General features: G+C 43.6%; 1 protein-coding gene and 1 long non-coding RNA gene across 2 annotated transcripts; one reads left to right on the top strand and one right to left on the bottom strand.

Annotated features, from left to right (window-relative positions):
* Positions 1-6,216: 6,216 nt before the first annotated feature.
* On the top strand, positions 6,217-23,362 carry LOC115374813 (heparan-sulfate 6-O-sulfotransferase 3-B-like). Its single transcript, XM_030073945.1, has 2 exons — positions 6,217-6,948; positions 22,500-23,362. The coding sequence occupies exons 1-2, from the start codon at positions 6,407-6,409 to the stop codon at positions 23,263-23,265; spliced, it is 1,308 nt and encodes a 435-aa protein (XP_029929805.1). The 5' UTR covers positions 6,217-6,406; the 3' UTR covers positions 23,266-23,362.
* On the bottom strand, positions 10,481-19,660 carry LOC115374895 (uncharacterized). Its single transcript, XR_003929673.1, has 3 exons — positions 19,539-19,660; positions 10,987-11,075; positions 10,481-10,604 (listed from the first exon to the last, which is right to left on the bottom strand). It is a non-coding gene; the product is annotated as an uncharacterized LOC115374895 (long non-coding RNA).
* Positions 23,363-25,313: the final 1,951 nt, after the last annotated feature.

Genomic DNA, 25,313 nt, shown 5'->3' with positions numbered 1-25,313 from the left:
GCCACCAGAGCTTCAATCACCTGCTATAGAATGCAGATTGCATCGTGTAGCTCCTCCACAATGCCCAGCGTAATGTCCCTACAGAGGAGCAGATAGACCAATCTGGGTCTGTCTCTGACTCACCGCCAAAGGCCCCAGCATGGGCCCACAGCATGCTTTTATGCATTGCCAAGTGGAGAGAGTGTCCCTTTTTATTAAGCATTTGGCTGAGGCTGTAGTGGAAGACCGGCACAGATTGGCATGGTGCCGTCGCTGCGCTGCAAGTCCAAAGGCCTGCTGGTGAATCCCTGCAGTGGCGAGTTCACTCACTGGAACCGCATGCAGCTGAGGCGAATGGCCAAAAGTGGTGAGTCTCTTAAGCCAAAGATATGACAAGGTCCCTGCATCTAATATCACCATTTGCCAAAAGAACTTCCAAAAATAGTCTAGGGACTTCATTGCACAAAGACTGATATTAAATGAATGAGACAAAATTGTAGAAGCATGTCTTGATTTGTTTTAGATATGGACTCAAAATAGATTTCTGTTCACTGATCCTTGATCTTTTCCCTCCATTGTGATGATATAAAACACAAAATCACATTTGGAATCACTTGGGCTAAGGTATGACAAGTGATAGATCTTACCATACACCTAAAAATGATTTTAACAAGTCATTTAGTCTCACATTGTGTTTTAAAATCTTGTTTTTCTTCAAACAATGTAAAAAAAACATGTCAGTGGGATGAAATAATCCTATTTGTTTCCAGTGCTAATCCTGAATTTTCTCAAATCAAGTGTCATTTTCTTGATGCTTTATGCCTTAAAAGTGAATGTGCAATTGAAACAAGTGGGATTACCTGATACCACTGGCAGATTTTCACCTTAATAAGATTTCAAGACTAAATATGAAGCTAAACGACTTACTAAGATGGAGTGTACCTAACTGACTCCCACATGTACGTGTCTGCGTTGTGTAAAAACCCCACAAGACATCATAATATCCGGACAGTAAGGGTTTTGTTAGCCTCTTCCATCTGTTACTGCTAACACAGCACATTTTACGTGTCCTGTTTTTTTTCTAATGTACAGCCTACTGTCTGTCACCACCATCTGTAAGTTTTACGAGGTAATAGCTGACACTACACATCTGCATGCTCCAGACTTGTTCCTGTACATATTCCACCTCCACCTGTAAATCTTATGATAATGTGAACAGCTTACAATGCATTTTTGCAGGTTTGGACACATTTCAGTTTATTTGTTTTCCCATCTGTACACCTGGTAATGTGGGGAAGCTAGCAATGCAGACAGCAAGCCTCTAAATCTGTCAATGAATATGCTGTAACTTTTTCCCTCTGTGTAGTAATTTTTCATATTTTTATCTATATCCCATCCTCTGCTGCCATTCTCCCCGCAAGGGATCATTAAAGGTAATCAAATCTAACCCAAACATCTCATCAGAAGCAGATATTTCCTGATGTTATGAGGTGGGGTTAACAGTTTTGAAGGCTTTTTCCATACAAATGAAACTGTAACAGTAGTAAAAGTCTGTTTTGAAATGCCACTATTTTTTCTCCTTCTTTTAATTTTACTACAATCTTCATGTGAAGCACTTTTACATTCAATTTGCTTTCCAAAGTAGCATCAGTGTGCACATTTGCTAGAAATGCCTATAAAGTCTCAGTTCACCTGAGATGCCACTGCAGGAGTCCAATTCTGAACTTTTTCATTGCCTCTCAATGTTGTTAGGTGATAAAAAAAAAAGTCAGAACCAATAACAAAAAATGAATGCAGCTACAATCAATACTCAATCGATGCACATCTGCAGTCACATCAAGACTACCTGATGTCAGGCCTGCAGGAAACAAAAGGAGATGGGAAAAAAACAGATAAACAAAAATCCCAAACCAATCCAATCATAATTTCCTGGAAGCTCCCATTCCATTATTCGAAGCCCTGTATATTGCTGCAGCCAGCTGAATCAGCACTTTGTAGGGTTATTTCTCATAAGGCTTGTGCAGTGAGCGTCAGGGACCTCGTAAATATCCCAGCTGCACAGCCAGAACAGCACAACTCCTGCTTCACTGCACAAAACATTAATGCATATTTTTCCCATCTCGAATTGTGCACCGATTTTAATCAGCATGCCATTTGTATAAAAGGTTTCTTTTGCAAATTGAGCTCTGTATCGTGTCTTGCCATCTACCATACCACTAGAATACAGGTAAAAAAGCACATTGTTCTCCATGCTGACACAGGATATTATCATCAGTGAGAAAAAGCCTCACGTCCAGCGGTTCACCACTGCATGACCTTTAGAAAATGAAATATTTCTGTCCTGACACTTTCCATAACAGATTGTTTTCACCCCCCCCCCAACCCCTCCTATCTCTCTCTCTTTGAAAAGAATGAGAGATGGTGGACTCCTCTCAGACACAGAGACCTGAACCACGGACTAAAGTCCCATACAGATTAAGTCATTGTCAGAGCAAGGGGGCAAAGTGCATTCAGTGCAGAAAGAGGATTGAATAGCATCCATACTAAAGTGCATCCCGGTAAAATCCCTTGATGGAGGGCATCTTAGGCAAAATAACGGAAGGCTTTTGATTGGCAAAAGCTTAAACAAAACGCATTACTGAGGGAGGGAAAGCACAGAGCAGGAACATGTGTCGCCTATAGTCCATGTGAGGCGGATTGTTAGATTATCATGTAACAGCATTGCATCATATGTTCAAGTGTGCTGGTGTGCAAAGTCTGCAGGGAAAAGAAAAAAAAAACCTTTACGGGATGATGACGTGATGGAAACACAAGCGCACGCACACACGCACACGCACACGCACACGCACGCACGCACGCACGCACGCACGCACACACACGCACACACACACACACACACACACACACACACACACACACACACACACACACACACACCGACGCACGCCCATTATTGACTCGGCCGGTTTGGATCTATCCATGGTGCTGAAATGACTGCCCAACTCACTCGGAGACTTTACTCCTCCCCGTTGACTTTAATTGAACTTTAATCCAACAACCACCCAGAGGATTTTTTTCTTTTCTTTCTTCTTCTTTTTCTTTTTCTTTTTTTTTTTTTTTAACACTACAGCGACCTGCAAACAATATCCCTGGAAGCCTTTAAAAAAAATAAAGGTTGTTAGACGAATGCAACAGAAAAAAAAAAAAAAACTTTAAGTACTTACAGGAATATTATAGCAAAGGCGATAACAACATATGATAAGATAATGACCTCCTTGTTGAGGAATCGACACATCATAAGTCCCTGTAGAGTTATGACTGGACTATTATTGTGATATCATAGGTAATAAAAAATACCTCTGAGTGGGATAAAGCCATTATAGACTCACCAGGACTGTGAATACAACGCCATAAAACAGAAAAATGTGCCTATAATTAGGTTTGAAAAGGCCTCTATAGACAAACTATTGAGTAGCACAGACACACTGTAAGTCCCTATGAGAATATTACAATAATCAATAATATATATACAATAAAACCAAAGGTGATAAAAATACCATTAAGCACGATAGGGCCACTAATCACAACTGAGTACCACAGACACATTACAAGTCCCTGTGGTGATATTATACAGATATTATAGTGATTTTCCGTTAGCAGTGGCTCCAGGCCAGTCGGACTGCCGGTGACTCTCGGCTGGTGTGATTAGAGATGCGGTTGCGTCACCGGCTCGGCAGTCGGACGGATCACAGATGACTGGCGCAGATGCAGCGTCAAGCCAGCCAGAACAAAGCCGGAAATTCGGAAATCACAACTTCAAAATAAAATGAAATAAAAGCACGTCTGAGTTTAGGCAAAGGGCTGAAAGTCTGCAGGCAAAAGAAAACCCAATAACGGGGCCCTTTATTGGCTTAACCATTAATCTAGTTGTCTCAGCACACTGAAAATTTGCATGTGCTCAGCCAGTCAGGGTGAGTTTATGCTCATGTTCATGGATAATCAGCTTCATGGACAATGGGCCTCAGCTGGCTAATGGAGGAGACATACAGGCTCTCAGGAAGCAATGCTATTCCCATCTGGGACAGCTGGCCTAACAGGGAATGAGCACAGTGGCATTGTCTTGCAGGTGGCAGAGCCCTTCTTTCAGCCCTACCAACAAACTGGGGACCACCAGTTGGGAAATATAGACACTGACATGTAGGAGTTCACAGACACTTCCAAAATACAGTCCATATGCGTGTGTAGCCTTCAGGGGAAAACCATCACATCAACTCACTTGATCTACTGACCATCTGTTTGTTCAGCAACAATTCACACACTGCTTCATGGAAAGGAACTGTCAGTGTGGAATGACAACAGGACCATGACTGAGTCCAATCTGGACCTATTTAAAGCAATGTGGTTATAGAGAATCTCTGCTTTTTCAAGCTGCGTGCTCCAGATCTGGAGAACAGTGGGGCTGACCTCATGCAGATGAGTAGAGACTACACATGGTTATTATGAATCTGATATGAACCCTGTTCAGGAGAGCAGTGATGGATCATTTTGCCATAAGACAGCCCACTCATTGTCTGCTATAGTTATCTGTGATGCCCTGGGACAATCCACCTTTGGACACTGGATGCATTTACACACACACCATGCCAGAAAAAGCTACTGTATACTTTTCTTCCCTTCTCTCTTCAGAGAGAAACAGGAGAGAATGACAGTCATTCTGGTGGCCCTGGACTTCACAACAGCACTGAGATACACAGAGATGACTCAGCTCTTGGCAGCGCCGGCTGGGACAGCTCCACGGCACTGGAGGACTCTGTCTCAGGCAAGCAGAGCAACAGGCATGGTGCCCAGTCTGGGACAGCTTCTCAGGGTCTGTTTCCTAAGAGGGACAGACTAAAATGTGCAGGGCTGTCTGCAGACATCATGTGGACTATCCAAGGTGTACTGCCGCAGTTTACCATTTTGACCTTTAAAGCAGAATAGGTGGGGTTTCCAAAAATGGTGTGGGGAGAAATAACATGCATGGGATGGGTGCCAGCTGATGGGTGATGGGTTTATTGTAGTTCATTTGGCTCGAGGTACTGGAATACATTTTCCGTAACATTGAGGAAGAGTCGCCCCGACTGCTTAAGTCTTTCCTCGTACAATATCTGTTTCGTTTTGTTATCTGATATATTTCATCATAACTGAGTCTTTCTTTGAATATTTTTGGCAGCCCAGTATTTTTTTTGTCATCTTTCATTGCCCCAAGGCAGTGCAAGACGCCAAATGTCAGGTGTGCTGCACCTGTAGAGAGAAAATCTGTGGTCTTGCTATTGATGGAAAATAACTTTTTATTTCCTCATTTTTAAAGCAGACATCTTTTCCATGTCATGTAGCACATTCTGCATTTAAATCTTTATGCATTCCAGATCTTAACAAAACGTAAAGCACATGGTATTTTAATTGGTTTCTTCTGGCTAAGTTGAAACAGGGTGTGCTTCCAACCCCAATCTATAGCCCGTTAAGAATAATCCTGCCCCAACTACGGGGTAAAACAAGGATTTGCAGACTTTTTAATATTCTGGACCCCCAAGCTGACTTTAAACCGTGAACCTCCATTTATGATTTTCCTGTCAGTACCTTGACATAAAAAGATAATTTGGTCTAAGTATAAAATGGTGCAGATACTACTTGAACACTGGCACGTATAGTAAAAGTGTTTTTTGTACAAGAATAAGGTATTGTGAATGTAATTACAGTGAAATTAAACTATTCCCCATTTACATCTTTTGTTTTTCAGTAAGAAGAGCATTGTGACAGAAAAGTGTATTTCCAACTTTGACTGATGCCATCTTAAATCTACCCTTTATAGTATTTTTTTTTTTTTTTATCACTTTAAAGTTGTGTTATGTTCAAGGATAAGGGTATTATTTTGATAATTGCGACCGGAAGTCCTCATGTTAATTCTCACTTGCTTGACAGCGGCGCTACTGGCGCAGATACTGATCAGCAGTTGGCAGGGCAGCCGAGCCGAGCGCTCCTCAGGCAGGCGGGGATGTGTTGTTTCGGGCTGACCAGTTTACAGGATGGGACAGTGCTATCGAAAGGCACACCAAGGGAGACTTCCCACCAGTTTGCCGACATTAGGTTTTATTTCTAAGGAAAGATGATTCGGCAAATAAGAGAATCTGTAAATGTGTGGTGTGGACGCGCACGGACGTCGCTTGTCAAGTTTAGTGAGTAGACCCGCTCCAGAGACGACGCGTTATTTGCGCATTTGACAGGTAAGGGCGCCCTGCGAAAATTCCTGGTCGGACTTAAAGTGTGAGAGCAGAAGTGTTCGAGAAGCAAAGTGAAAGTGCACGATGAGACGCGGCGAAGAGGAGAGGAAGAAGTCGGACACCACGTTACCGCTTGTGCCCACGGCGTGAATTATCCCGAGTCCACCATGGAGGAGAAGTTCAACAGACTCATCATCATCCCGGTTGCGGCGGTGCTCTTTTTAATGATCGGCTACCAATATGTGTGCCCGGCGGACAGCAACACATGCTACTTCAAAAGTGACGAGAAGGGATTATTCCAGCGCTATTCATCCAGGTATGACTTAGTTTACGCGGAGCCGGAGGCGGACGAGGACCTTCCCTCCAAAATCACCTCCAAATTCAACTTCACGGAGCGGGACCTCGACAGGCACGTCGACTTCGACATCCGAGGGGACGATGTGATCGTGTTTCTGCACATACAGAAGACAGGCGGGACCACGTTCGGGCGGCACCTGGTCAAAAACATCCAGCTGGAGCAGCCGTGCGACTGCATGCCCGGCCAGAGGAAGTGCACGTGTCACCGGCCCGGGAAAGCCGAGTCGTGGCTCTTCTCCCGGTTCTCCACGGGCTGGAGCTGCGGGCTGCACGCCGATTGGACCGAGCTCACCAACTGTGTACCCATGGTGATGAACAAGAGGGACAAGAAGAATGCGCAGATGAGCAAACGGTGAGGGCCGAGGTGTGGGTCAAGTGTCCTCTCATTCATTCATTCATTCATTCATTCATTCATTCATTCATTCACCAAATATTCAGTCTCCTGCTTCTCTTTCTCAAGATTCACTCATTCATTCAGTCAGCGACTAAATATTCACTCCCTCACTCATTCGCTCACTGGCTTTCTCAGTGTGTCTCTCCTCACTCTGATATTCTAATTTCACTCATTCATTCACTAATTAACTGTCTGACTCCTCAGTTTATTTTTAACCTCTGTTACTCACTCTCTCACAAACTCACCAGCCTCCTCAGTATGCCACTCTAATTTCACTCGCTCACAAATTCACTTGCTCACTCATTTGTTTTCATTCATTTGCTCATGCCCCCTTTCACTCATTCATTCACTCACTCACTCACTCGTGCTCTATTTGCACACTCATTCATTAACTTTGATTTGCTCACTGGTTCACGTGTTCATTTGCTTTCTAGCTCACTCACTCATTCAATTACTCACTCGCTCACTTATTCATTCACTTGCCCACGAACTCATTCACCTAGTCACTCACTTGTTCACGTGCTCACTCACTCATTTTCTCAGTCACTCGTTCACTCAGTCACTCACATGTTCTCTCATTTGCTCTCTCGCTCACTCACTCACTCACTTATTACGTGCTACTATCTGTTTGCTGCTTCACTCACTCACTTGCCCACTCACTTATTAATTTCCTCACTCAGTCACAGTCAGTCAGTCAGTCAGTCCCCCAGCAGCGCTCGCTCTGCTTGAACCTGCTCCAGGGCTTTTACTGTGCACTCCAACCTGTCTGGTCCAACACTTGTTCTTAATCCGTATTTAGCGCATTGCAGAGATAACCCGGGTGCATCCTCTAGCCTAATGCCCCTAACTAAACAAGTTATCAATAGCTGACACAGTTAGTGCCACATAATTTTATGCTTGACTGACTTCAGTGATACAGCAGCCATCCTAAACTATAATGTATCTCATGTGCCATCATCAAGAGGGACGATCCGATAGGTTAAAGATAAATGACATGAACCCTCCCTACATCTAGGTGCTCAATTTCCATCAGGGCTGCCCTTGCCAAGAAGTCATGCTCTTATTAATTGGAGTATAATGCATGATGCTGTAGTGCTAAAGCTGCAGTACTGTAAAAGTGTCCACTAAATGGCATATGTTATCACCGTGGTATAATCCCCAGCGTCCACCTCCACCAAGCTGAGAAAACAGAGCCAGCAGGCTCGCTGTTCTACTCAGCTGAGGGCCTGTTTCAATTTCCTGTAATTACAGAAGCAATGCAATTAAGCTTAGGGGAGTAAATCACTTAAGCAGGGCAGGGTCCTCCGAGGTGTGCTGCTGGCATGTTGAGGCCAATTTGCCTTTTAGTTGGTCCAGAGAGCAAATCTCCATATGTTGCAGAGAGTGTTAAACAGGGTCGAGGAAGGCAGCGAGGGCCTTCAAGAACCTTCTAATCTGGAAACGTGAAATGGAAGCGCCGTTTTGTGGATGTCCGCCCATCAGAGTTCATTTAACACTCGTGGATCATTTTGAATAACTACCCCTCTGTGATTGGACAAACAACACCCCAAACAACATGTGGCAACTCCATATTACTGCCACTGAAAAAGAAACACATGAATATGCTGTGCACATTTCAGTGTGGTTTCATGGATGATTTTCAGGGATGATTTTCTCCTTTATGCCATATAGCAAATTTAAGTGTTAATTGATGTTTTCAGGGTAAATTATTTGGAGATGACAAGAGCTGATTTGAGCGTTATTTATACACTGACAGAGCTGACGTGTGTTGGGTGTGGACTCAGTAGAAGCACAGACAACGTTGCAGTGGGCAATCATGGCAGCATACCTCTACCTTCCTCTATTATGTCACGTGAAATATCACAGCACCACATAATAGATTTGGTGATGTGATTCCTAACACTTTGGAGCAATTGGTGTAATGACACTTAAGTAGCGCTGAAGTCACGTGCCTACATCCATTAGCGGTAAAATAGCAGGGGAGGGAGGGGCTCTAGGTATCAAATTTGAACCAAATGCACCACGACTCATAACCCATCACCATCCAATACTCATGAAGCTGTCACATGAAGCCTCTCATTTCACCAGGGTAATACTCGGTTGATTTTCTGGCCACGGAGTTAAAATAAAAAAAAAAGGGCACTAAGCAGGACTGATTGGCCTGGAAATAGAAGAACAATTAAGTACAGCCTCCCTGTCATTTTAAATTAAATGCTAAATAAAGACGATTCGGTGCTTATTCCGCGCACAGTGATCTGTTGCCATGAGGATTCCTGCTGCAGTTTTATCAGACCTGAAAGGCTCTTCTGCTGTCACTTCGGGCGATGTAGCCCTTCCATGATGTACTGTGATGCACATGGCGATGGCAGCGGAGGGATTGTAAGCAAGTGTGTGTGTGTGCTTGCAGCTGTGTGTGTGCGTGTATTCGTGTGATCAAGAGATGCTGCTGCCTAATTTTTCAGTACTTAATGTTATTCTGTTCTACTCTGTGAGATATTTCTGCCGTGGAGGATTTATTTGTATTTTGGTGCTGCCTCCTCTTTTTTTTTTTAAGCCTTTTGATGCACCATGTAGGGATAAGAAAGGTGAAAGTGAGTTCTAGTTGTTTTTGCAGTGTAAAATCCCCATCGTTTTATAGTTATCCAAAAGTCAGAGATAACCATTGATTACAAAAAGCGCCGCACAGGTCCAACCTAATTTCTGTCATCCCCTTTATTGATCCATAAAGCGCTTAAAAACCCCATTTCTGCAAGTCTCGACAAAAAATGATCCAACTCGGTAATAGCTTGTGCATATTGTAAGATGACTCTCTTCTTATGTAAGTCATATGGAGCGATGGGATTGCAGTCAGTCAGGGATCAAACATCACGGGAGTGGATCTCGCCCACACTTATCTTAAGGCGAGATCCTGGGATGTGGTTGATGTAATTTGCAGAGGAGAAAGTCTTTACTCAGCCTTCAAACCATGCACTTGTTAAATGATCTTGACTTAGAAGATTTCCAGAAGCAGTTTTTGTGTCCATGCATATTACCTTTATATCAGCACACAGAGTTGCATCCCTGCCCCCACATCTGGTCCCCTTGGCGAGATCTGGGTCTCTAAAGGTGGGAATTGAGTTGAAGTACAATTAAAATTTCCTCAAGAATCTCAATGCACTGCAAAATAAAATACCCACCCAGTCTTTCAGTCCTCAAATCTTGTTTTTCTTCAAACAAGATGAAAAAAATGCCAGTTGGATGAGATAATTTCACCTCTTTCCAACGCTGATCAACTTGTTTCCAGAATTTTCTTGAATCAAGCATCATTTCCTTGATCCCGATGAGCTGATCTGCCTTATTCTGCAGTGTTTCAACATATTTGTACCTGTTCCCAGAAAAAAATCTGTGAAAAGTGGGATTACATAAACCCACTGGCAGATTTTTTCATTCTTTAAGAAAAATAAGATTTACACACACTTAATATGAGACTAAATGACTTGTGAAGATGGATTTTTTTTGCAGTGTGACCCTAAGCTGGCATCTGCACAGAACCTACAAAATATTAAAAACATAGCCTATTCCTGATGTCGAGTCCCAGCTCCTTTGGCACAGTCCACATCTCAGTTGTGTAAAATCTAAAAAAAAAAAATCCTTCAATAAATAAGTCATGTCTTCATCTTCATCTCCTCTTTTGTGATTAGTATAGATTTAATACTGGGAATCTTTAGAGATAGATAGCAGAAATACTGTCTTTCACCCAGATTCACCTCATTAGTGTTCTTCAGCAAAAGCATAAGTGTCCCTTAGTATTTTTTGTACATTCAGTTTATGTTGCCTTGCTCGTCTCCTCTGAATACAGAAGCACCATCTGTCTGCTTGTGAGCTCTTGGTCTCTTCATGGTCACCTTGAGGTCACCTCTCTCGAGCACCAACACGGCAATATGAAAACTTCTACCTGAGGTGGCTGCTGTATGTCAGACATGAACCAGAGCGGTGTGAGAATATGATGTTTCTCACCAAATTATGTCCAGAGCTGCACCGGCACTATTTTTATCCTCCTGGGTATAATGGTATGTGTGAAGAGAAGTTTCTTCAGAGCGGAGTACCTGGATGTGAATAAAACCAGGGGGAAATGGAGAATGATCACTAATTAGCTCCGTGGTTACCTGGAGAGTTGGCATAGCAACCGATTCCATTTTTGATAAATTGTGGCTATTTGTGCTTTATGGGAATTAGCAGCGTGGTTTGAATGCATATTTCTATAAATCAGAGCATTTGGCCAAAACTCGCCCGTGTTTAAAGCAGGCCGTGCCAGCCAAAGTGGTTGTGATGAATTGTGACACAGCGCGGCACGTTTGTCACTGAGTCACTATTCGCCTCCTGCATGCTTCCTACCTGGAGACACGGTGCTATAATTCTTTCCTTCCCTCCTCACTTAACATATGATTAGCAGCATCTAGTAATAACACCCATTTGTCCAACGATACTATTTCCTGCAGTTTCTCTCCCTGTCCCCTCTAACATTCAAACCTCTCGCTGAGTCATATTATGTGACCAATTAAAGTAGTTTCTGATAAGCACACCACTGGTCAGCTGGCTCCTACGGGGCTTTGCTCGCAGCGGGGGGGCCACAGCATTCACATCACAGCAGGTTGTAAATTGCTGTAGGCCAGACGTCAGACCTGCTTCAATTGCCAAGTCGCCCCGTTCGTCCTCGGCGGCCAGTCTCACACTGAGCAGTCGGAGAGTATAACCTTATTACTGACCTCATTATTTCAGATCAGAGCAAAGAATGTAGGCTGGCCAAAGCAGAGATCAGTCTGAGTCTAATTAGCCCAGTTCACTCTGGACACAGTGGAGAAACACTGGTTTAAGCTGTTAATTTGGCAATGGCACCCGTAATACTGATGACTATAAGGGCACTAAAAGCTTTAAATACACACATTAATTATGCAGACAGTTGACAAGGTTCGGTAGTCAAGCCTCTTGTGTTAAATGAGTTCTGATGGAATTATGGCGAAATGGCAGTGAGCGAGGTTTTGCAGCGCTGGTAACGATCCATGTTTTATTTGAGATGTCCAGACATCATTTTTTTTAGATATGTGATTCCGTCTGCTTCCCCTGCAGAACCATGTTTTACTGAGATCTATAGCAGACCGTGAGGGCGAAAAACATCTGGCTGCAAGTTTCTGACATTAATCTTTCCTTGCAGCCACAGTAAGTCAATTTAAATCCGCAGCTCAAGATGGCCATATGACAAGACGGCGGAGAGGGATGTATATTACGGGGGAAATTTGTCCAGTTAGGAGGAGAGGGTATTTTCTTATTGCTTTAGCACTAATGCTGTCCTTTGCTAGTCAGCATTGCTTTTGATTTTAAAGCCAGTCTCTAAGCTTACCCATAAAGTTTTTGTGCTCTAACCCAGTTGCTGACAACTGGAAAGAAAGCTGAGCTATTCCTTTTTTTTTTTGTAATTAAACAAAAGAGAATATGATTGTCCTATAATTTTAAATGGTGAAAATGACAGAGAGATGATATTTTTAACCACTGACTGGTTTCAGTTTAACCCTTGCAACAGGCAACGCTGCACAATGGAGGCTCCTGTTGGCAGCAAGAGCTAGCTGAAAAATGTGAACTTCAGAACCTTAGAAATCCTCTGAGTCGACATCAGTAAACAGCACACACAGTGCGCTCGTGTTTACCAACCCGGCCGCTCTGTGATCACTTTATACCAAAGGAGACCAAAGGGACGAAAGAGGAAAAGATCTGACGTTGGTGAGTCCAGCCTTCTTGGGATGGAGCGCTTACTCACTGCTATTTAGGAGACAGTTTGTTTTTCACTCTGAAGCTTCAATCACTATTCATCACTTCCTGCGGCTGGAGAAGAGTTTCCCAAATTTCATCTGGGTAAACAGAGTGAATCGACATGGTTTCAATCATGGGATGGAATGCTCTTCCCTGCATTTTCAAATAAAATCTTGCACTGTACACTGAACCTTCATGCAGTTCATGCTCTTTCACTCTTTCACTGATGAGGAAGACGAGGAGGCCAAGGGAACGAGGTCATATGTTTCTTCATGAATAGCAGATGTTGAGGTCTCTCGCTCGGAGGAACGAGCTACGTTTCCTTCTTCACACTTCATGAGTCGAGGCCGCGTGCCCCCCACCAGCCTGCTGCGGATGTCTAACCTGAGCTTAAAAATATCTCCGCATGGAAGCCTTGGCATATGGTCCGTTATGCCACAATCCCATGTGTCAAGATCATCAGCACACATAGGCTTCATCAAAAGCCTCAGAGGGGAACGCTCGCGATCTCAGCACTCTGTCCCGGCTGAGAACTCAATGACATGAAATAAAAATGAATCCTGTCATTAAGAACTCATGAACGGATAAAAATGGTCGTGTTTTCTGCCTTAGATCTCCCTCAGATGTTGGAATGAGTGATTGTGTGGCGGAATCTAAGATTAAGTTGAGGAATATTTTCTTAAACGAGGCCTATTGTTCTCTCTTAAATAAAACTCCTCTGCGCAGTCCCCTCAGGGCAGCGAGAAACGTCTTGTATTCTTGTGAGAAATGTGAGATATTCAGAGGATCTTGGTAATCTCCACACTCCTTAGGGGGATTAGGGGCAGTCGAAGACAGGTTTTATTATCCAGGGAGGAGGAAGGGGGGATTAATCTGGAGGTCCAGATTTATACAGAAACCAGTCAACTGCCTTGAAGAGTTCTTTTTCCAAAATACAGTCCGTTTTGTAAAAAAAAAAAAAAAATCATTATGGCAAGTAATGATTTGTCAAGCAACGACTTATCTGCTCCCCTTTCAAATGGCCCATAAGTAGTTTTTATTTTATGCTGTCAGTCATCCTGTAAGATTAGTTGCCAGTTTTTCCGAATGATGGATTTGTAATATGGAACAAAACGCTTCAATTGTACACTCCCAACAAAGTCCTTTTGCATTGCTTTCTTGTGTTATGATTGACTTTGCGACAACACATTTGTGATTTATTATGTGGTCCACCACAGCTTCAAGAGGTACAATTTAAAGCTGCTTTTTTGTAATACAATTTTAGAGGGGAATTTGTTTTTTTTTTGGGTTGTGAATGACTCACCAAGTTTTCAAAGACTTCCAAAATAATCTCTGAATTCTGCAAGAAAACATTGTATTTGAAGCCGCCTGATATTCACACGTTGCTAAAGGAGTGGATTGCCTTTCAGAAATTGTTCAATAGTTTGTGTGGGTAGCTGTGACCTTTGCAGAGTGGAGTCTCCCATTTCCATTTCGCCGTTCCATATCTACATGGACCTTGAGGACCGGCTGACACTTCACAAAGCTGCAAAGATTAAGATGTCAAGCAAAGGTTAACGCTAAGACTCTAAATCTACTAAGCTGCACACGCCAGGTTGTCGTGTGTGTGTGTGTGTGAGTGTGCAGGTTTGTCCTTAATGCTACGCTTATTGTGGGTGTGTTTTGAAAACCGACTGCTGTACCCATAAATCTCGAGTATTTATTTTTCCTCCCAATCTATCACCTCGTCTCGGCAGGAACCACATCCTAACACCCTCGCTTGCATATGGCCTGGACGGCACATCTTTCTGGAAGCATTCTCATTTCCCTCATCTCCACTCCAGCATCCCTGGGGCTTTTCCTTTATCGCCCAAAATAGCATCTCATATCTGAGACCAGTGAAGATCGCAGTGCAGCGCTAGTCTCCTTGTTCATCATCGCTCTCTTCCCTTTGTGTTCTCTCTCCACCTCCCCCCTGTCCTCTCTTTCTCAAACTGTCCCCCTCTCTCCCTCAGCGTGATGCACCATATAATGTTACCTGTCTTTCCCCCTGGATCTGGGTCATGTAATCGAGGGCAAAGTGCACTATTGATGGACCACGCAGTTGCTTGGCATTCGTGGTGCGGGCCGAGGGACAGTGGATCGGGTTTCAGTGGGTGTTTTCACGTGTGCACGCGTGCTCGGGAGTGAACTCGCTGAATGCCTTGCGCACAGATGGGGACGGGGATCATTTTGCCTGTAATTGGCACACAAAGATTAAATTAGTCCGGGAGAGATGAGCGAAAATGGATCCCGCTTGACCTCCCCGTCTAGAGAGCGACGTGATAAGACTTTGTTGGTCCCTCCGCAACTGAGCAGCTAAACCCAATTACCGCGCCGAAATGTTCTCTAACCTGTGGGCCCCCCATCACTGGCGCAGACATCTCTTTCACCTGTCTAATCACCAGTGTTGCTCATTAGTCTCATTTACCTTTTCATTCAGCGTGGCTGTTTTTGTATGCGTCCCCCCTCTTGTGTTTTACAGTACTTTCCGCTTGTTATACTCGCTCCCTCATGGCCGTTCGCTCTCCCGCAGTCAAGCAGGCTGAGCTTAAATCACTCCAGCCAGGCTAATATTTATCAGGGCTTTGTCAAATGCAGCGTTAGGTGCACAATCCATCTTGGTTCAAGGGCAGCGTGTTTGCCCATTTAAGAGGTTCCATCATAATGCCCATCATAACACAAGAGTATTTTTCTCATAATCAGTCTTAAAGCTGCACTTAGAAAAAAAACTGCTTTGCTTTGTGTCAGCTGTAGCTGCCCCTCGGCCTGTTTTGCACAAAGCATCTTTAAAGTCTTATTTTGAATAGTAAAAAGTTGTGCCGCTGGAACAGTTAAAAATCCAACGTGTCTCAGCTGAAACACCTTGATCAGGCACACATATAGAAACAGAACATGCTCACACCCGGATAGATGCGCGAGCACCGGTGGGCTAATAGGTTTCTACGTGCAGGTAACAAGCCAATCAGCGGGCCATGCAAAACACAGAAACCCAGCACCAGATTGCGAGAGTGCATTTACATACAACTCGTTAAACCGAGAAAAGACCAAAGATGATTTGCATTGGAAAACTGTAATTACCTCTCAACATTTGTATATTTTACCTCTCTCAGTAAAGAGGTAAAAATGTTTTTTTTTTTGCGGTTTTCTCCCCAGGTGGAGCCAAGGAAATAAGCCTCCTTAAAATACGCTCATTCCTCCAAGGGATCAGGAGTTGATTCTGTTCTGTTAGTTGTGAGAAATAAAGTGCGACTAACACCCCCCAAAAAATTTTTTAGCAGCGCCTTCGGCATCTCAACCATAGGCGTGTTTGAAAGTGTTTTTGGGGTGGGAAGTAGGACTGTCACAGACAACATGTGGCTGGAGGACGCGACAGCTGAAGTGATGTTTTTTGCAGAGTAATTCCCCCATGGAGTCAACGGTTAAGGGATCCCTCGTGGGCACAGAAACACCTTTAAAATGGATTTGCTCAAGCTGTGCAAGTTATCAACACCCTGACTTAAGCGTGAAATCAATGTGCAGTCCTTTGCTTGTTCAAAACCGCTCTTCCTGCCAAACATGGCTGATAGAAATAGCTTTGAAAGTGATAGTTTATTGACGAGGCATGATGTAATGGTGGGATGCCGAGGTGGCACAGTGAAATGCTCTTCAAGGGCACTTGAAGTCACAGGCAGCATGCTGCAATTTGAACTTAAAAAAATTAAATAAAACATAACACTGCCTACCATTAGATCGGCATACATTTAATATGCACTGCCTCTTCGGTCGTGTGAATACTTTGCATCAAGGCTTTTAGCATGGGACTGGTGGTGTCCTTGATGGTACTGATTGAGCGAATTAACAAGGCAGATATTGATCTTTTGTTGCGAGTTTCCTCTTTAGCTGTTGTGAGCTTTTGGTAGTGTTTTAGAGAGAGAGAGAGAGAGACAGGGGGAAACAATCAGAGAGAGAAAGACAGAGAGAGGGCGGGGGGGATCAATAGGGAGTGTGTTTGCAGGTTGCCAGTGTGGAGAAAGGTGACCAGGCAGTGAGAAGGGCATGAATGAGGCGTTGAGATTGATCGGTAGCAAAATGCAACGAGGTGCCTTAGCCTTGGAAGATGCGCAGCCACATGCACAGTTCAGAGGCTGACACCGACTGACCTGCATGTGTACTGTGGAGACGCGACACTGTGTCTTTTCTCCTGCAACTGTGCATTCATTCACATTTCTGAGAGAGTGGGATTTTTTTTAATCAGGTGTATCCCGGAGAGGGAGGGCACCGAAATTGTTCCCACTTTGTTCTGCACGCGCGTCCAAGCCTGGAAACACTGAGAGCCATTTAGCGCATTAGTTGCAAGCTCCAGCATCAGCACTGAGTGAACCGTGGCAGATGACAGACGACGCTTTGAGAGAAAATGGATGGCGAAAAAAAAAAAAGACGGTTGTTCTAGCTCAGTGAAGCCTCATCAACCGGCATGCTGTATTAGACAAAAGTAGAGGATGCTTTCAGCTGTTTTTTTTTTCTCCCTCATTTAGATATGCAGAGTGGATTCCACTAAAGAACACTAGAGAATTTAAAAAAGATTAAAAGAGCGCCAGAGAATTTAAAAAGCGCATCAGAAATTCCCTTTTGGAATGATGTTTTTCCTTGCTTTTAGACATTTGGGTCAGAGTGTCCCTGCAGAGCACCACCTACTGGCGAAGCCCGGGTAGTTTTCCAGTGTGATAAACATCATAAAGTGCTAGTTCAAAATGACAGTTGCTCCATTTGACTCAGTGTTTCCTGCATGACAAAACATTCACCATTCACCCTTCAAGCAATCATTCTTGACCTTCATGGTCTGACCCTGCCTCTGTCCCTGACATGAGTAAGAGGAGAGCTTTGACATTTGCCGTTCTTTGTCAATAGGTCACGATGAGCGCGCAGACACAGAAAGGCAGGGTTGCATGGACATTTATCGATCTGGTTGTCTTGTGGTTAGCTGTACAGATAGATGATAGGGAGTGGAGGAGGAAAAGACGGCGTATAACAAAGGCAGCTTTGTGCGGCCATCTAGCACTGCTTTCACTCAGCAAGGCGAAGATGGCAGGGTAATTCACTTAGCCTGCACTGTGGATGGCCATTATCCGCGGAGGGTGTGTGTGTGTGAGCATGTGTGTGTCTGTAAGTGTGCTCCGCCATCATATCATCATAGCACACACTTAACTAGATATTGCAGTTGATTGTTGTCCGCCATGTGACAATAATCGCTGAATTGTTGACCTTTTACGGCTGTGTTTCAGTCTTCACACTCAAAGGTCAGAGCGCTTTCCTCAGCGTCTCTTATTGGCAGTTGTGTCCCAAACAATTACAGGCTTTAGAGACGTCGTCATCATACAAGTGCTGCGATTTGCATGCTTGCCTCCTTGTTTTTCCTGCAGCACTGGCGCAGGGCACATTCTAGGTGATCGCTGTTTTAATATGCCATATCAATATTACAGAGTTACAAACCACTTTTAAATATTGCACGCTGCACTGGAATAATAAAAATCCCTAGTGGCTCATTAGGTAAAGCATGTACAATGCATCAAGGCTAAGTCCTTACTACAGCAGCCTGGGTTTAAATGTGGCCTGGGCCCTTTGCTGCATGTCATCCCCTCTCTTTAGCCTGCCTTTGCTGTGTCTCTATTCTGTCACTAAATAAAGCAGAAATAGAAAAGAAATCTTTAAAGAGCAGCTAAACCCCAACCCTAAATCTCTGCAGCCTGACCCCTAGTGGTGAAAAGGAAAAGTAGGGTGCCTGGACTTTGGTGGCAGGTGATGTCACCACCTGTTGTGCTCTAATGGTGGGGTTTTCACACAGTAATCCACTAGTAAACCAATAGTTGACCCTGTGTCAGTGTTGACTAGTCGTCTACCTGTAATTTTAGCTCTGTGCAGTGATGAATTGGCTCAGTTTGTTCCAATAAACTGATAAATTCATAAACTTCATGCAGCATGTGGACCTAATTTCTACTGGCCAGTGTCCACAATCCAAGTTTGAGTATGCAACCATAATGCACATCATGTCCACAGGATGCGGTTGAGCAGAGTCATAATCAGCGCCATGAATTTTTCTATACGGCTATTTCTGTGTCCACCGGCTGTGGGAGTGCCATGTCAGCTGTGCAACTTTACTTAGCCGCGACAGAGAAAACACGACCTGTGATTTAAACAAAAAGGAAAGGCTATTCACAGACGCAGATGGCAAACGGGTTGAATGACAGCTTTTCCACAGCGCGCGCACAACTCACAGTGTGGGGAAAGCTCCTTGCAAAATGAAACATATTACTGTGGCTATTGCTTACTGACATCACATTTGTACTTTTAGTAACCCTTAAAAGTCCACGTATAGACCTGAAAATAGCATAGATTGAGAACAGATTGACTACATTTTTCCTTTCTTTTTCATTGTGGCTAACAGTCACAAGTGAATGCCTTTAAAATACAGTTGATTATAACCTATTTGTTTGTGAATAGGCGTAACAGTATGAAATATTACAAAATATCACATCAACTAAGCTATAGAACGATTTCAAACCACTTCACACCAGCTTTAGCAAGAGACGAGAATTGTAAAAAGCACACCTGCTGCTCAACATTGCATACGACATTAAATGCCATTTCATTTAGGCCTAACAGAGCCACGGTGCTGCAGTGTTGTGCACTCTGGTTCATTGGAAAGCCACTACAAAACTTGAACAAGAAGAGAACCTTAATATCGGTAATAAAAAATGCGCGCTTACCTGCTGTAGATGTAGAACGAAACGTGACCTGGAGTATCCAAGAAAGTGGAATAAATACTCGACGCACCCAGGAACAGGGAGCCGAGGCAGCCTCCTCCAACTGAGGTGCAAACAGCGAGGAGGCCTCACACACCTGGGCCAGCTGCTCCGTTAGCACACCTGTGCACGCTCCCCAATCCAGCAGACATGTGACCTCCACCTGCAGCACTAAGAGCGTCCTCATGCAAATGGTGTGATCTCATGAAAATTCAGGAAACAGGTGAAGCTGCTCGGAGCTCAGTTGAAGTTGTGTCACTCCTATTTGGCAGATTTTTAAGTTGTTTTAAAGGGGCAGTCAAGTATTTTTTTTTTTTAATTTCAAAGTTCCATATCACAAAATGACCCCATTATATGCAGCTTGTAGGGCGTCTGTAGGGTTGTTAATCAGTACCAGTGATGCAGTGATTACATGGGGTGTAAATGACAAGTTTCATCATTATATAGACATGCCATGGGAATTTCAAAATAAAAGCGCATCTCAAAGATGATGATAGGCATCGATATTTTGACTCAGTATTGGTTATATTGGATTGCTAATCATTGGATTATTGTTTCAAAATTCACTTTCCACCTGCACTTTCAACAGTTCAACAATGGAGGACAGAGATAAAAGCAAGCGGAAGGTGTCACAAAATATTTTGATGATGATGGTGATGATGATTCTTGCATGGTCATATATCACTTCTTTCGTGCCACCGCTGTTGTGAAAATGTGACTTTTATTAGGCCGCTGTGCACTTCATGTGTATAGATGTTGTGTTTAGGCACTGCCTTTACTTCTCAGATTCTTCCCCACACACTCTCACACACACATGGTCTGCAGGTGCGGTGCCACAGAGAATCACTGAAACCATAAAGGAGCTGCATTTGGGAGCCCATCCAGCTCCCTGCAGTAGTCCACGCTCTTTGTGCCCAGATTCGCTCCTCAGGGATTTGCTCGGCTTGAGAGAGACTCTGAGTGCATTAAGAGGGTTACAGCTGGTCCTACACATAAACATCAACAAGTTAAAATGTAGTATCCAGGGACTGAGAATATAAATGTCCTGAAAATTGACCATTCGTGAAATAAGTTTTAAAAAAGTACCTTCCCCTGCATTGCAAATGTCCTTAAATCTGAATTCTTTATTTAACCATTGAATATTGGATGGGCACTGGAAATAAATTAAAACTCTATGAAATGAAATGAATAAAATGTCAGTCTTTTTTTCTGCTTATTTCTGTTTCATTCTTCCTCTGTCAGACTAAAAGTAAGGTCACTGTGATTTATGCACGTAGGAAGCCATTTTGAATTTGCCTTTTTATCTGTGTCCTTTTTTTTCCGCTTTAGAGAAACTTGAAAAGGGTTGAAAGTCTCAGTGTACTGACTCCTTCAATCACCTCGCTGTTATACTGGTCACCACTGAACTCAGAAGATAAGAGCGAAAAAGCTGCGTGCTTTAGTTGAAAGGTTTTTTGTGGGAACGGCTCATACAGGTGATTTTTGAAGTTTTCTTCAAGGACAATCGCAATGACAGAGACACGGAAGGTGCTGCAGATTAAAAAATTATGAAGTGACGTAACCATAAGGAAAGGGGATGTATCACGAAACGCAAGAATAAACAATTTCACACCTGCTGGAAATTAAATGTGAGGTGATGCATTGCTGTCTTTCATTCTATTGTTTCTTTTTTGTCTCTGAGAAACTGAGTCATATCTTTTATTAAATCTCAGTCTACACCACATTTTCACGATGGGTCCTCTGTGTTAGTCCTGCGGTGTTTCTTCCACCTCAGCTGTATTAATAAACTTCAACACGACATGACAAGTCTGACATGCAATATCAACACCCACTGTGCTGAGGACGTGGCTCATTGTGTTTTAGTTAGTAAGACTTTATCGTCCCCAGGGGGGAAATTCCTTTTCACAGCACCGTGCGACCACAAACATGCAGGAAAAAAAAGAAAAAAAATATATATATAACACAACAGTGATATATTTGGCATACATCAGCACACAATAATGTCAAGCAGCTGCCAATCATGGTGAATGAATTTCATGTTTCACAGGACAGTTTTTCAACATTTTTAAAGAGGAATTAGAATGATTCGGGTTAGTCTTTATTTCTAAGCTATGAAAGCATATTCTGTGCAAACTAATGCAACTGTGATGGACAGATACAATCACAGCTGTTTACAAGAAGTCAAAATAGGACCAGTGTTTTTTTTTTTTTTTTCATTTATAGGTATTGTCATAATTTAATTTAAGCATCAAGTTGAAAAGAATTTTGATTGAAGTTTCCTCTTAGCAATCAATAGAAATCTTAAAAAGTTGATGGAAAAGTAGGATGTCAGCGTTTATCAGAAGGTACAAGACACACTGCAAAAACTCAAAATCTTACCAAGATTATTTGTCTTATTTCAAGTCAAAAATGTCTTATTCCTAGTCAAAATATCTCATTACACTTAAAATAAGGCATGATCACCTCAGAAGTAACTTGTTTTTAGACAATTGTCTCTTGTTTCAAGTGAAAATTTGCTTGTTTCATTGGCAAAATTTGTTTCTTGTTTCTAGCTAATTTTCACTTGTTTCAAGTGAATTTTCACTTTTTCCACTGGCAAATTTTGCCAATGAAACAAGCAAATTTTAACTTGTTTCAAGTGAATTTTCCCTTGAAACAAGTGAAAATTGTCTAAAAACAATTTACTTCCGAGGTGATCATGCCTTATTTTAAGTGTAATGAGATATTTTGACTAGAAATAAGACATTTTTGATTTGAAATAAGACAAATAATCTTGGTAAGATTTTGCGTTTTTGCAGTGCATGGAACGTTAGAGAAAATCAGCCATCAGCCTGAATTCACTTGATTCAGTGATTTGGCTCAAATCTTGGTCTTACATGCGTGCAAGGCCACTCAGCTCATGTATCTCTTCATCTCCCTCTGCAGGAACTTCTACTACATCACCATGCTACGCGACCCGGTGTCACGCTACCTCAGCGAGTGGAAACACGTGCAGCGTGGCGCCACATGGAAGACCGCCCTCCACATGTGCGACGGCCGCTTGCCCACGCAGGACGAGCTCCCCGCCTGCTACAGCGGCGAAGACTGGACCGGAGTGACCCTGGCAGACTTCATGAACTGCCCCTCCAACCTGGCCAACAACCGGCAGGTCCGCATGCTGGCCGACCTCAGCCTGGTGGGCTGCTACAACATGTCGTTCATGAGCGAGCTGGAGCGCGGCCGCGTGCTGCTCGCCAGCGCCAAGGCCAACCTGCGCAACATGGCCTTCTACGGCCTGACGGAGTTCCAGCGCAAGACGCAGTACCTGTTCGAGCGGACGTTCGGCCTGCGCTTCATCCAGGCCTTCACGCAGATCAACAGCACGCGCGCCGCCAGCGTGGGCATCAGCGAGAAGGTGCGGTGGCGCATCGAGGGGCTGAACGCGCTCGACGTGGAGCTGTACGAGTACGCCAAGGAGCTGTTCCTGCGGCGCTACCAGTACAGCCGGCAGCGGCAGCACCAGGAGGAGCGGCTGAGGAGGCGACAGGAGAGGCAGGAGAGGCAGCAGAGGCAGCGGCTGCACAGGACCCATCTGGCCGAGCTGTGGAGACAAGGAGGAGGCGAAGAGGACGAGGAGGAGGGAGAGGACGGCAAGGGGCCAGAGGAGGTGGCCACCACAGAGGACTACAGCAGCCAGGTGGTGCGGTGGTGAGGAGGAAAAAGCGCCGCAGACCCAGTAACAGGAACTAAAAGCACCAGTGCACTGACTGATAACCGTTTGATTCATCGTGTTTTACTCTCCTCCCTCCTTTATCTGCCTCTGTCTCCTGCTCTCATGCCTCTGCTGTTCTCCCGCTGTGAATCTGCCAAGCCTTTGACTCAGCCCTCATAGCGCTATGTTGGACTGCCGAATGGTGTCTTAATATTTATGATGGATGTATTTGTCATGGCAACATCACCGTTTTGTATTTATGTTCATGTTTTTTCATAGTTACGGTCATTTTTGGCACTGCGACCATGTGAAATTTGTATGTATTTATTTATTTATTCATCAGCAATTGCTTTGATTGTTCTCAAAGCAGCGGCAGTGTCCCTTAAATTTTGGCTAATTATTAGCAGGACTCTGAAAAAAAAAAAAAATGATGCGCTTCATTCTGGAGAAAGCTGAAGGCCAATTTTAGCATATTTTCAAAATGTTGAATGACTTGAAAGATCCTCTTTGTCATGTTTGTGATCTAGCGCTGTGTTGATCAGTGTTGATATTGTAGTTAGTCTGTGATGTTTGGCTTTCTAAGAATATCAAAGCACAAACATGGCAATATTGTGCAATGTGTTTTTTTTCTGATTGGTTAGGCTGCTGTGTACATAAAAAAAAAAAAAAAATCTGAGGCAATTTCTTTGCAGGAAATCCGTTCAATAAAAAATATGCAGCATCCATTGATTTGAAGTTTTCCATAATGAACCGTCTCCTCGGTACACATGTGCATGTGTTCTGCCTCGCTCCTTTTTCACAGCATGTTCTCTCCATAAAAATCTGAAATCTACATGCTGCGTGCCAACTTCTTCTATATCTATGCGCGCACATGCAAAGACATACACACATGCACACGCACACACACACACACAAAGCAACACATTGATGAGGCTTTTCTCAAGAAAAACGGAGTGCTGCAGGCCTGAAAGACAGGCTGTCAGAGCCAATTTCAGTGCTCTTACATCAGACACAGAGAACATTGGTATTTCCACCATTAGGCGTTGATTATGGGCACTTCGCTTCTAAATTGATCATTTAAAGTTCAATTGACCATGACTCTGGCGCAGCAGAAAATAAAAGGAACCCAGCGGCTTGCTGAATGCTTTCTCCTCCATAATCTGGCAACATACACCACTCCCGCTCCACTGAAGTTTTCCTCGAAGAATACTCTATTTCACCACATTTGCCCCCAGACAAGAGCCCCTTGAAATGTCAGGTGCCTAAATGATTGCTTAATATTAATATCCTATTTCAGGAAATTGTGGCTGTATTATGCAGTTCCCGGCCACTCCACACAGGGCTTTGTTCATGGGTGAGAGGGAGAATGAGGAGGAGGATGAGGAGATGGGTTCGGAGGCGGAAGAGGAAATAGCGATGTCCTCAGACTAAAATAGCCTTTCCATCCCCAGCTGGAGCCCTTATTCTACTAGCACAGCGTGTAAGAAAGATTAAAATTATATAATAAGCCTATGATAATCATGCCGCTAAAGAATGGATTTAGCTTTTTTCGGCTCCCTGTGTGTCATGTGAAATCGCAAAGCGGTGCTGCAGACCCGAGAGGTGACCGCACACACCTTTAGATGACACCTTAAACGCAGCACCGACGCCATCTCAGCAAATCCAGAGTTTGGGATTCAGTTCTGTAAATGCAAGTGGTACATGGTGCTTTTTCAGGAGAGAGAGAGAGAGAGAGAGAGAGAGAGAGAGGAAAAAAAAAAACATCGAAACCCAGAGGTGATGTTTGGATCTGTGTGACTTGACTTGATCACTTAATCCTTGTTTTGAAATGGGAAGTCAAACATTAACTCGCAAAAGGTGAAGAGGAGGCAAACAGCGACATATGGAATCCAGGAAGGAAGCGCTCGGTTTTCAAACAATGTTCCCGAGACGGACAAATAGTGTAATCGCTTCGTTTTTATCTGCAGGAGATACCTCTCTGTTGACAGGGAGAATTTGTTCCGGGATGTTTGTGTCACACGCACATAAACCGATGTTTGATGTACGGC

The sequence above is a fragment of the Myripristis murdjan genome, chromosome 2 (genome assembly GCF_902150065.1).
Source record: "Myripristis murdjan chromosome 2, fMyrMur1.1, whole genome shotgun sequence".
Classification (NCBI taxonomy): domain Eukaryota; kingdom Metazoa; phylum Chordata; class Actinopteri; order Holocentriformes; family Holocentridae; genus Myripristis; species Myripristis murdjan.
The sequence above is the reverse complement of the archived record's forward strand: the minus strand, read 5'-3'. Positions and strand labels throughout refer to the sequence as shown.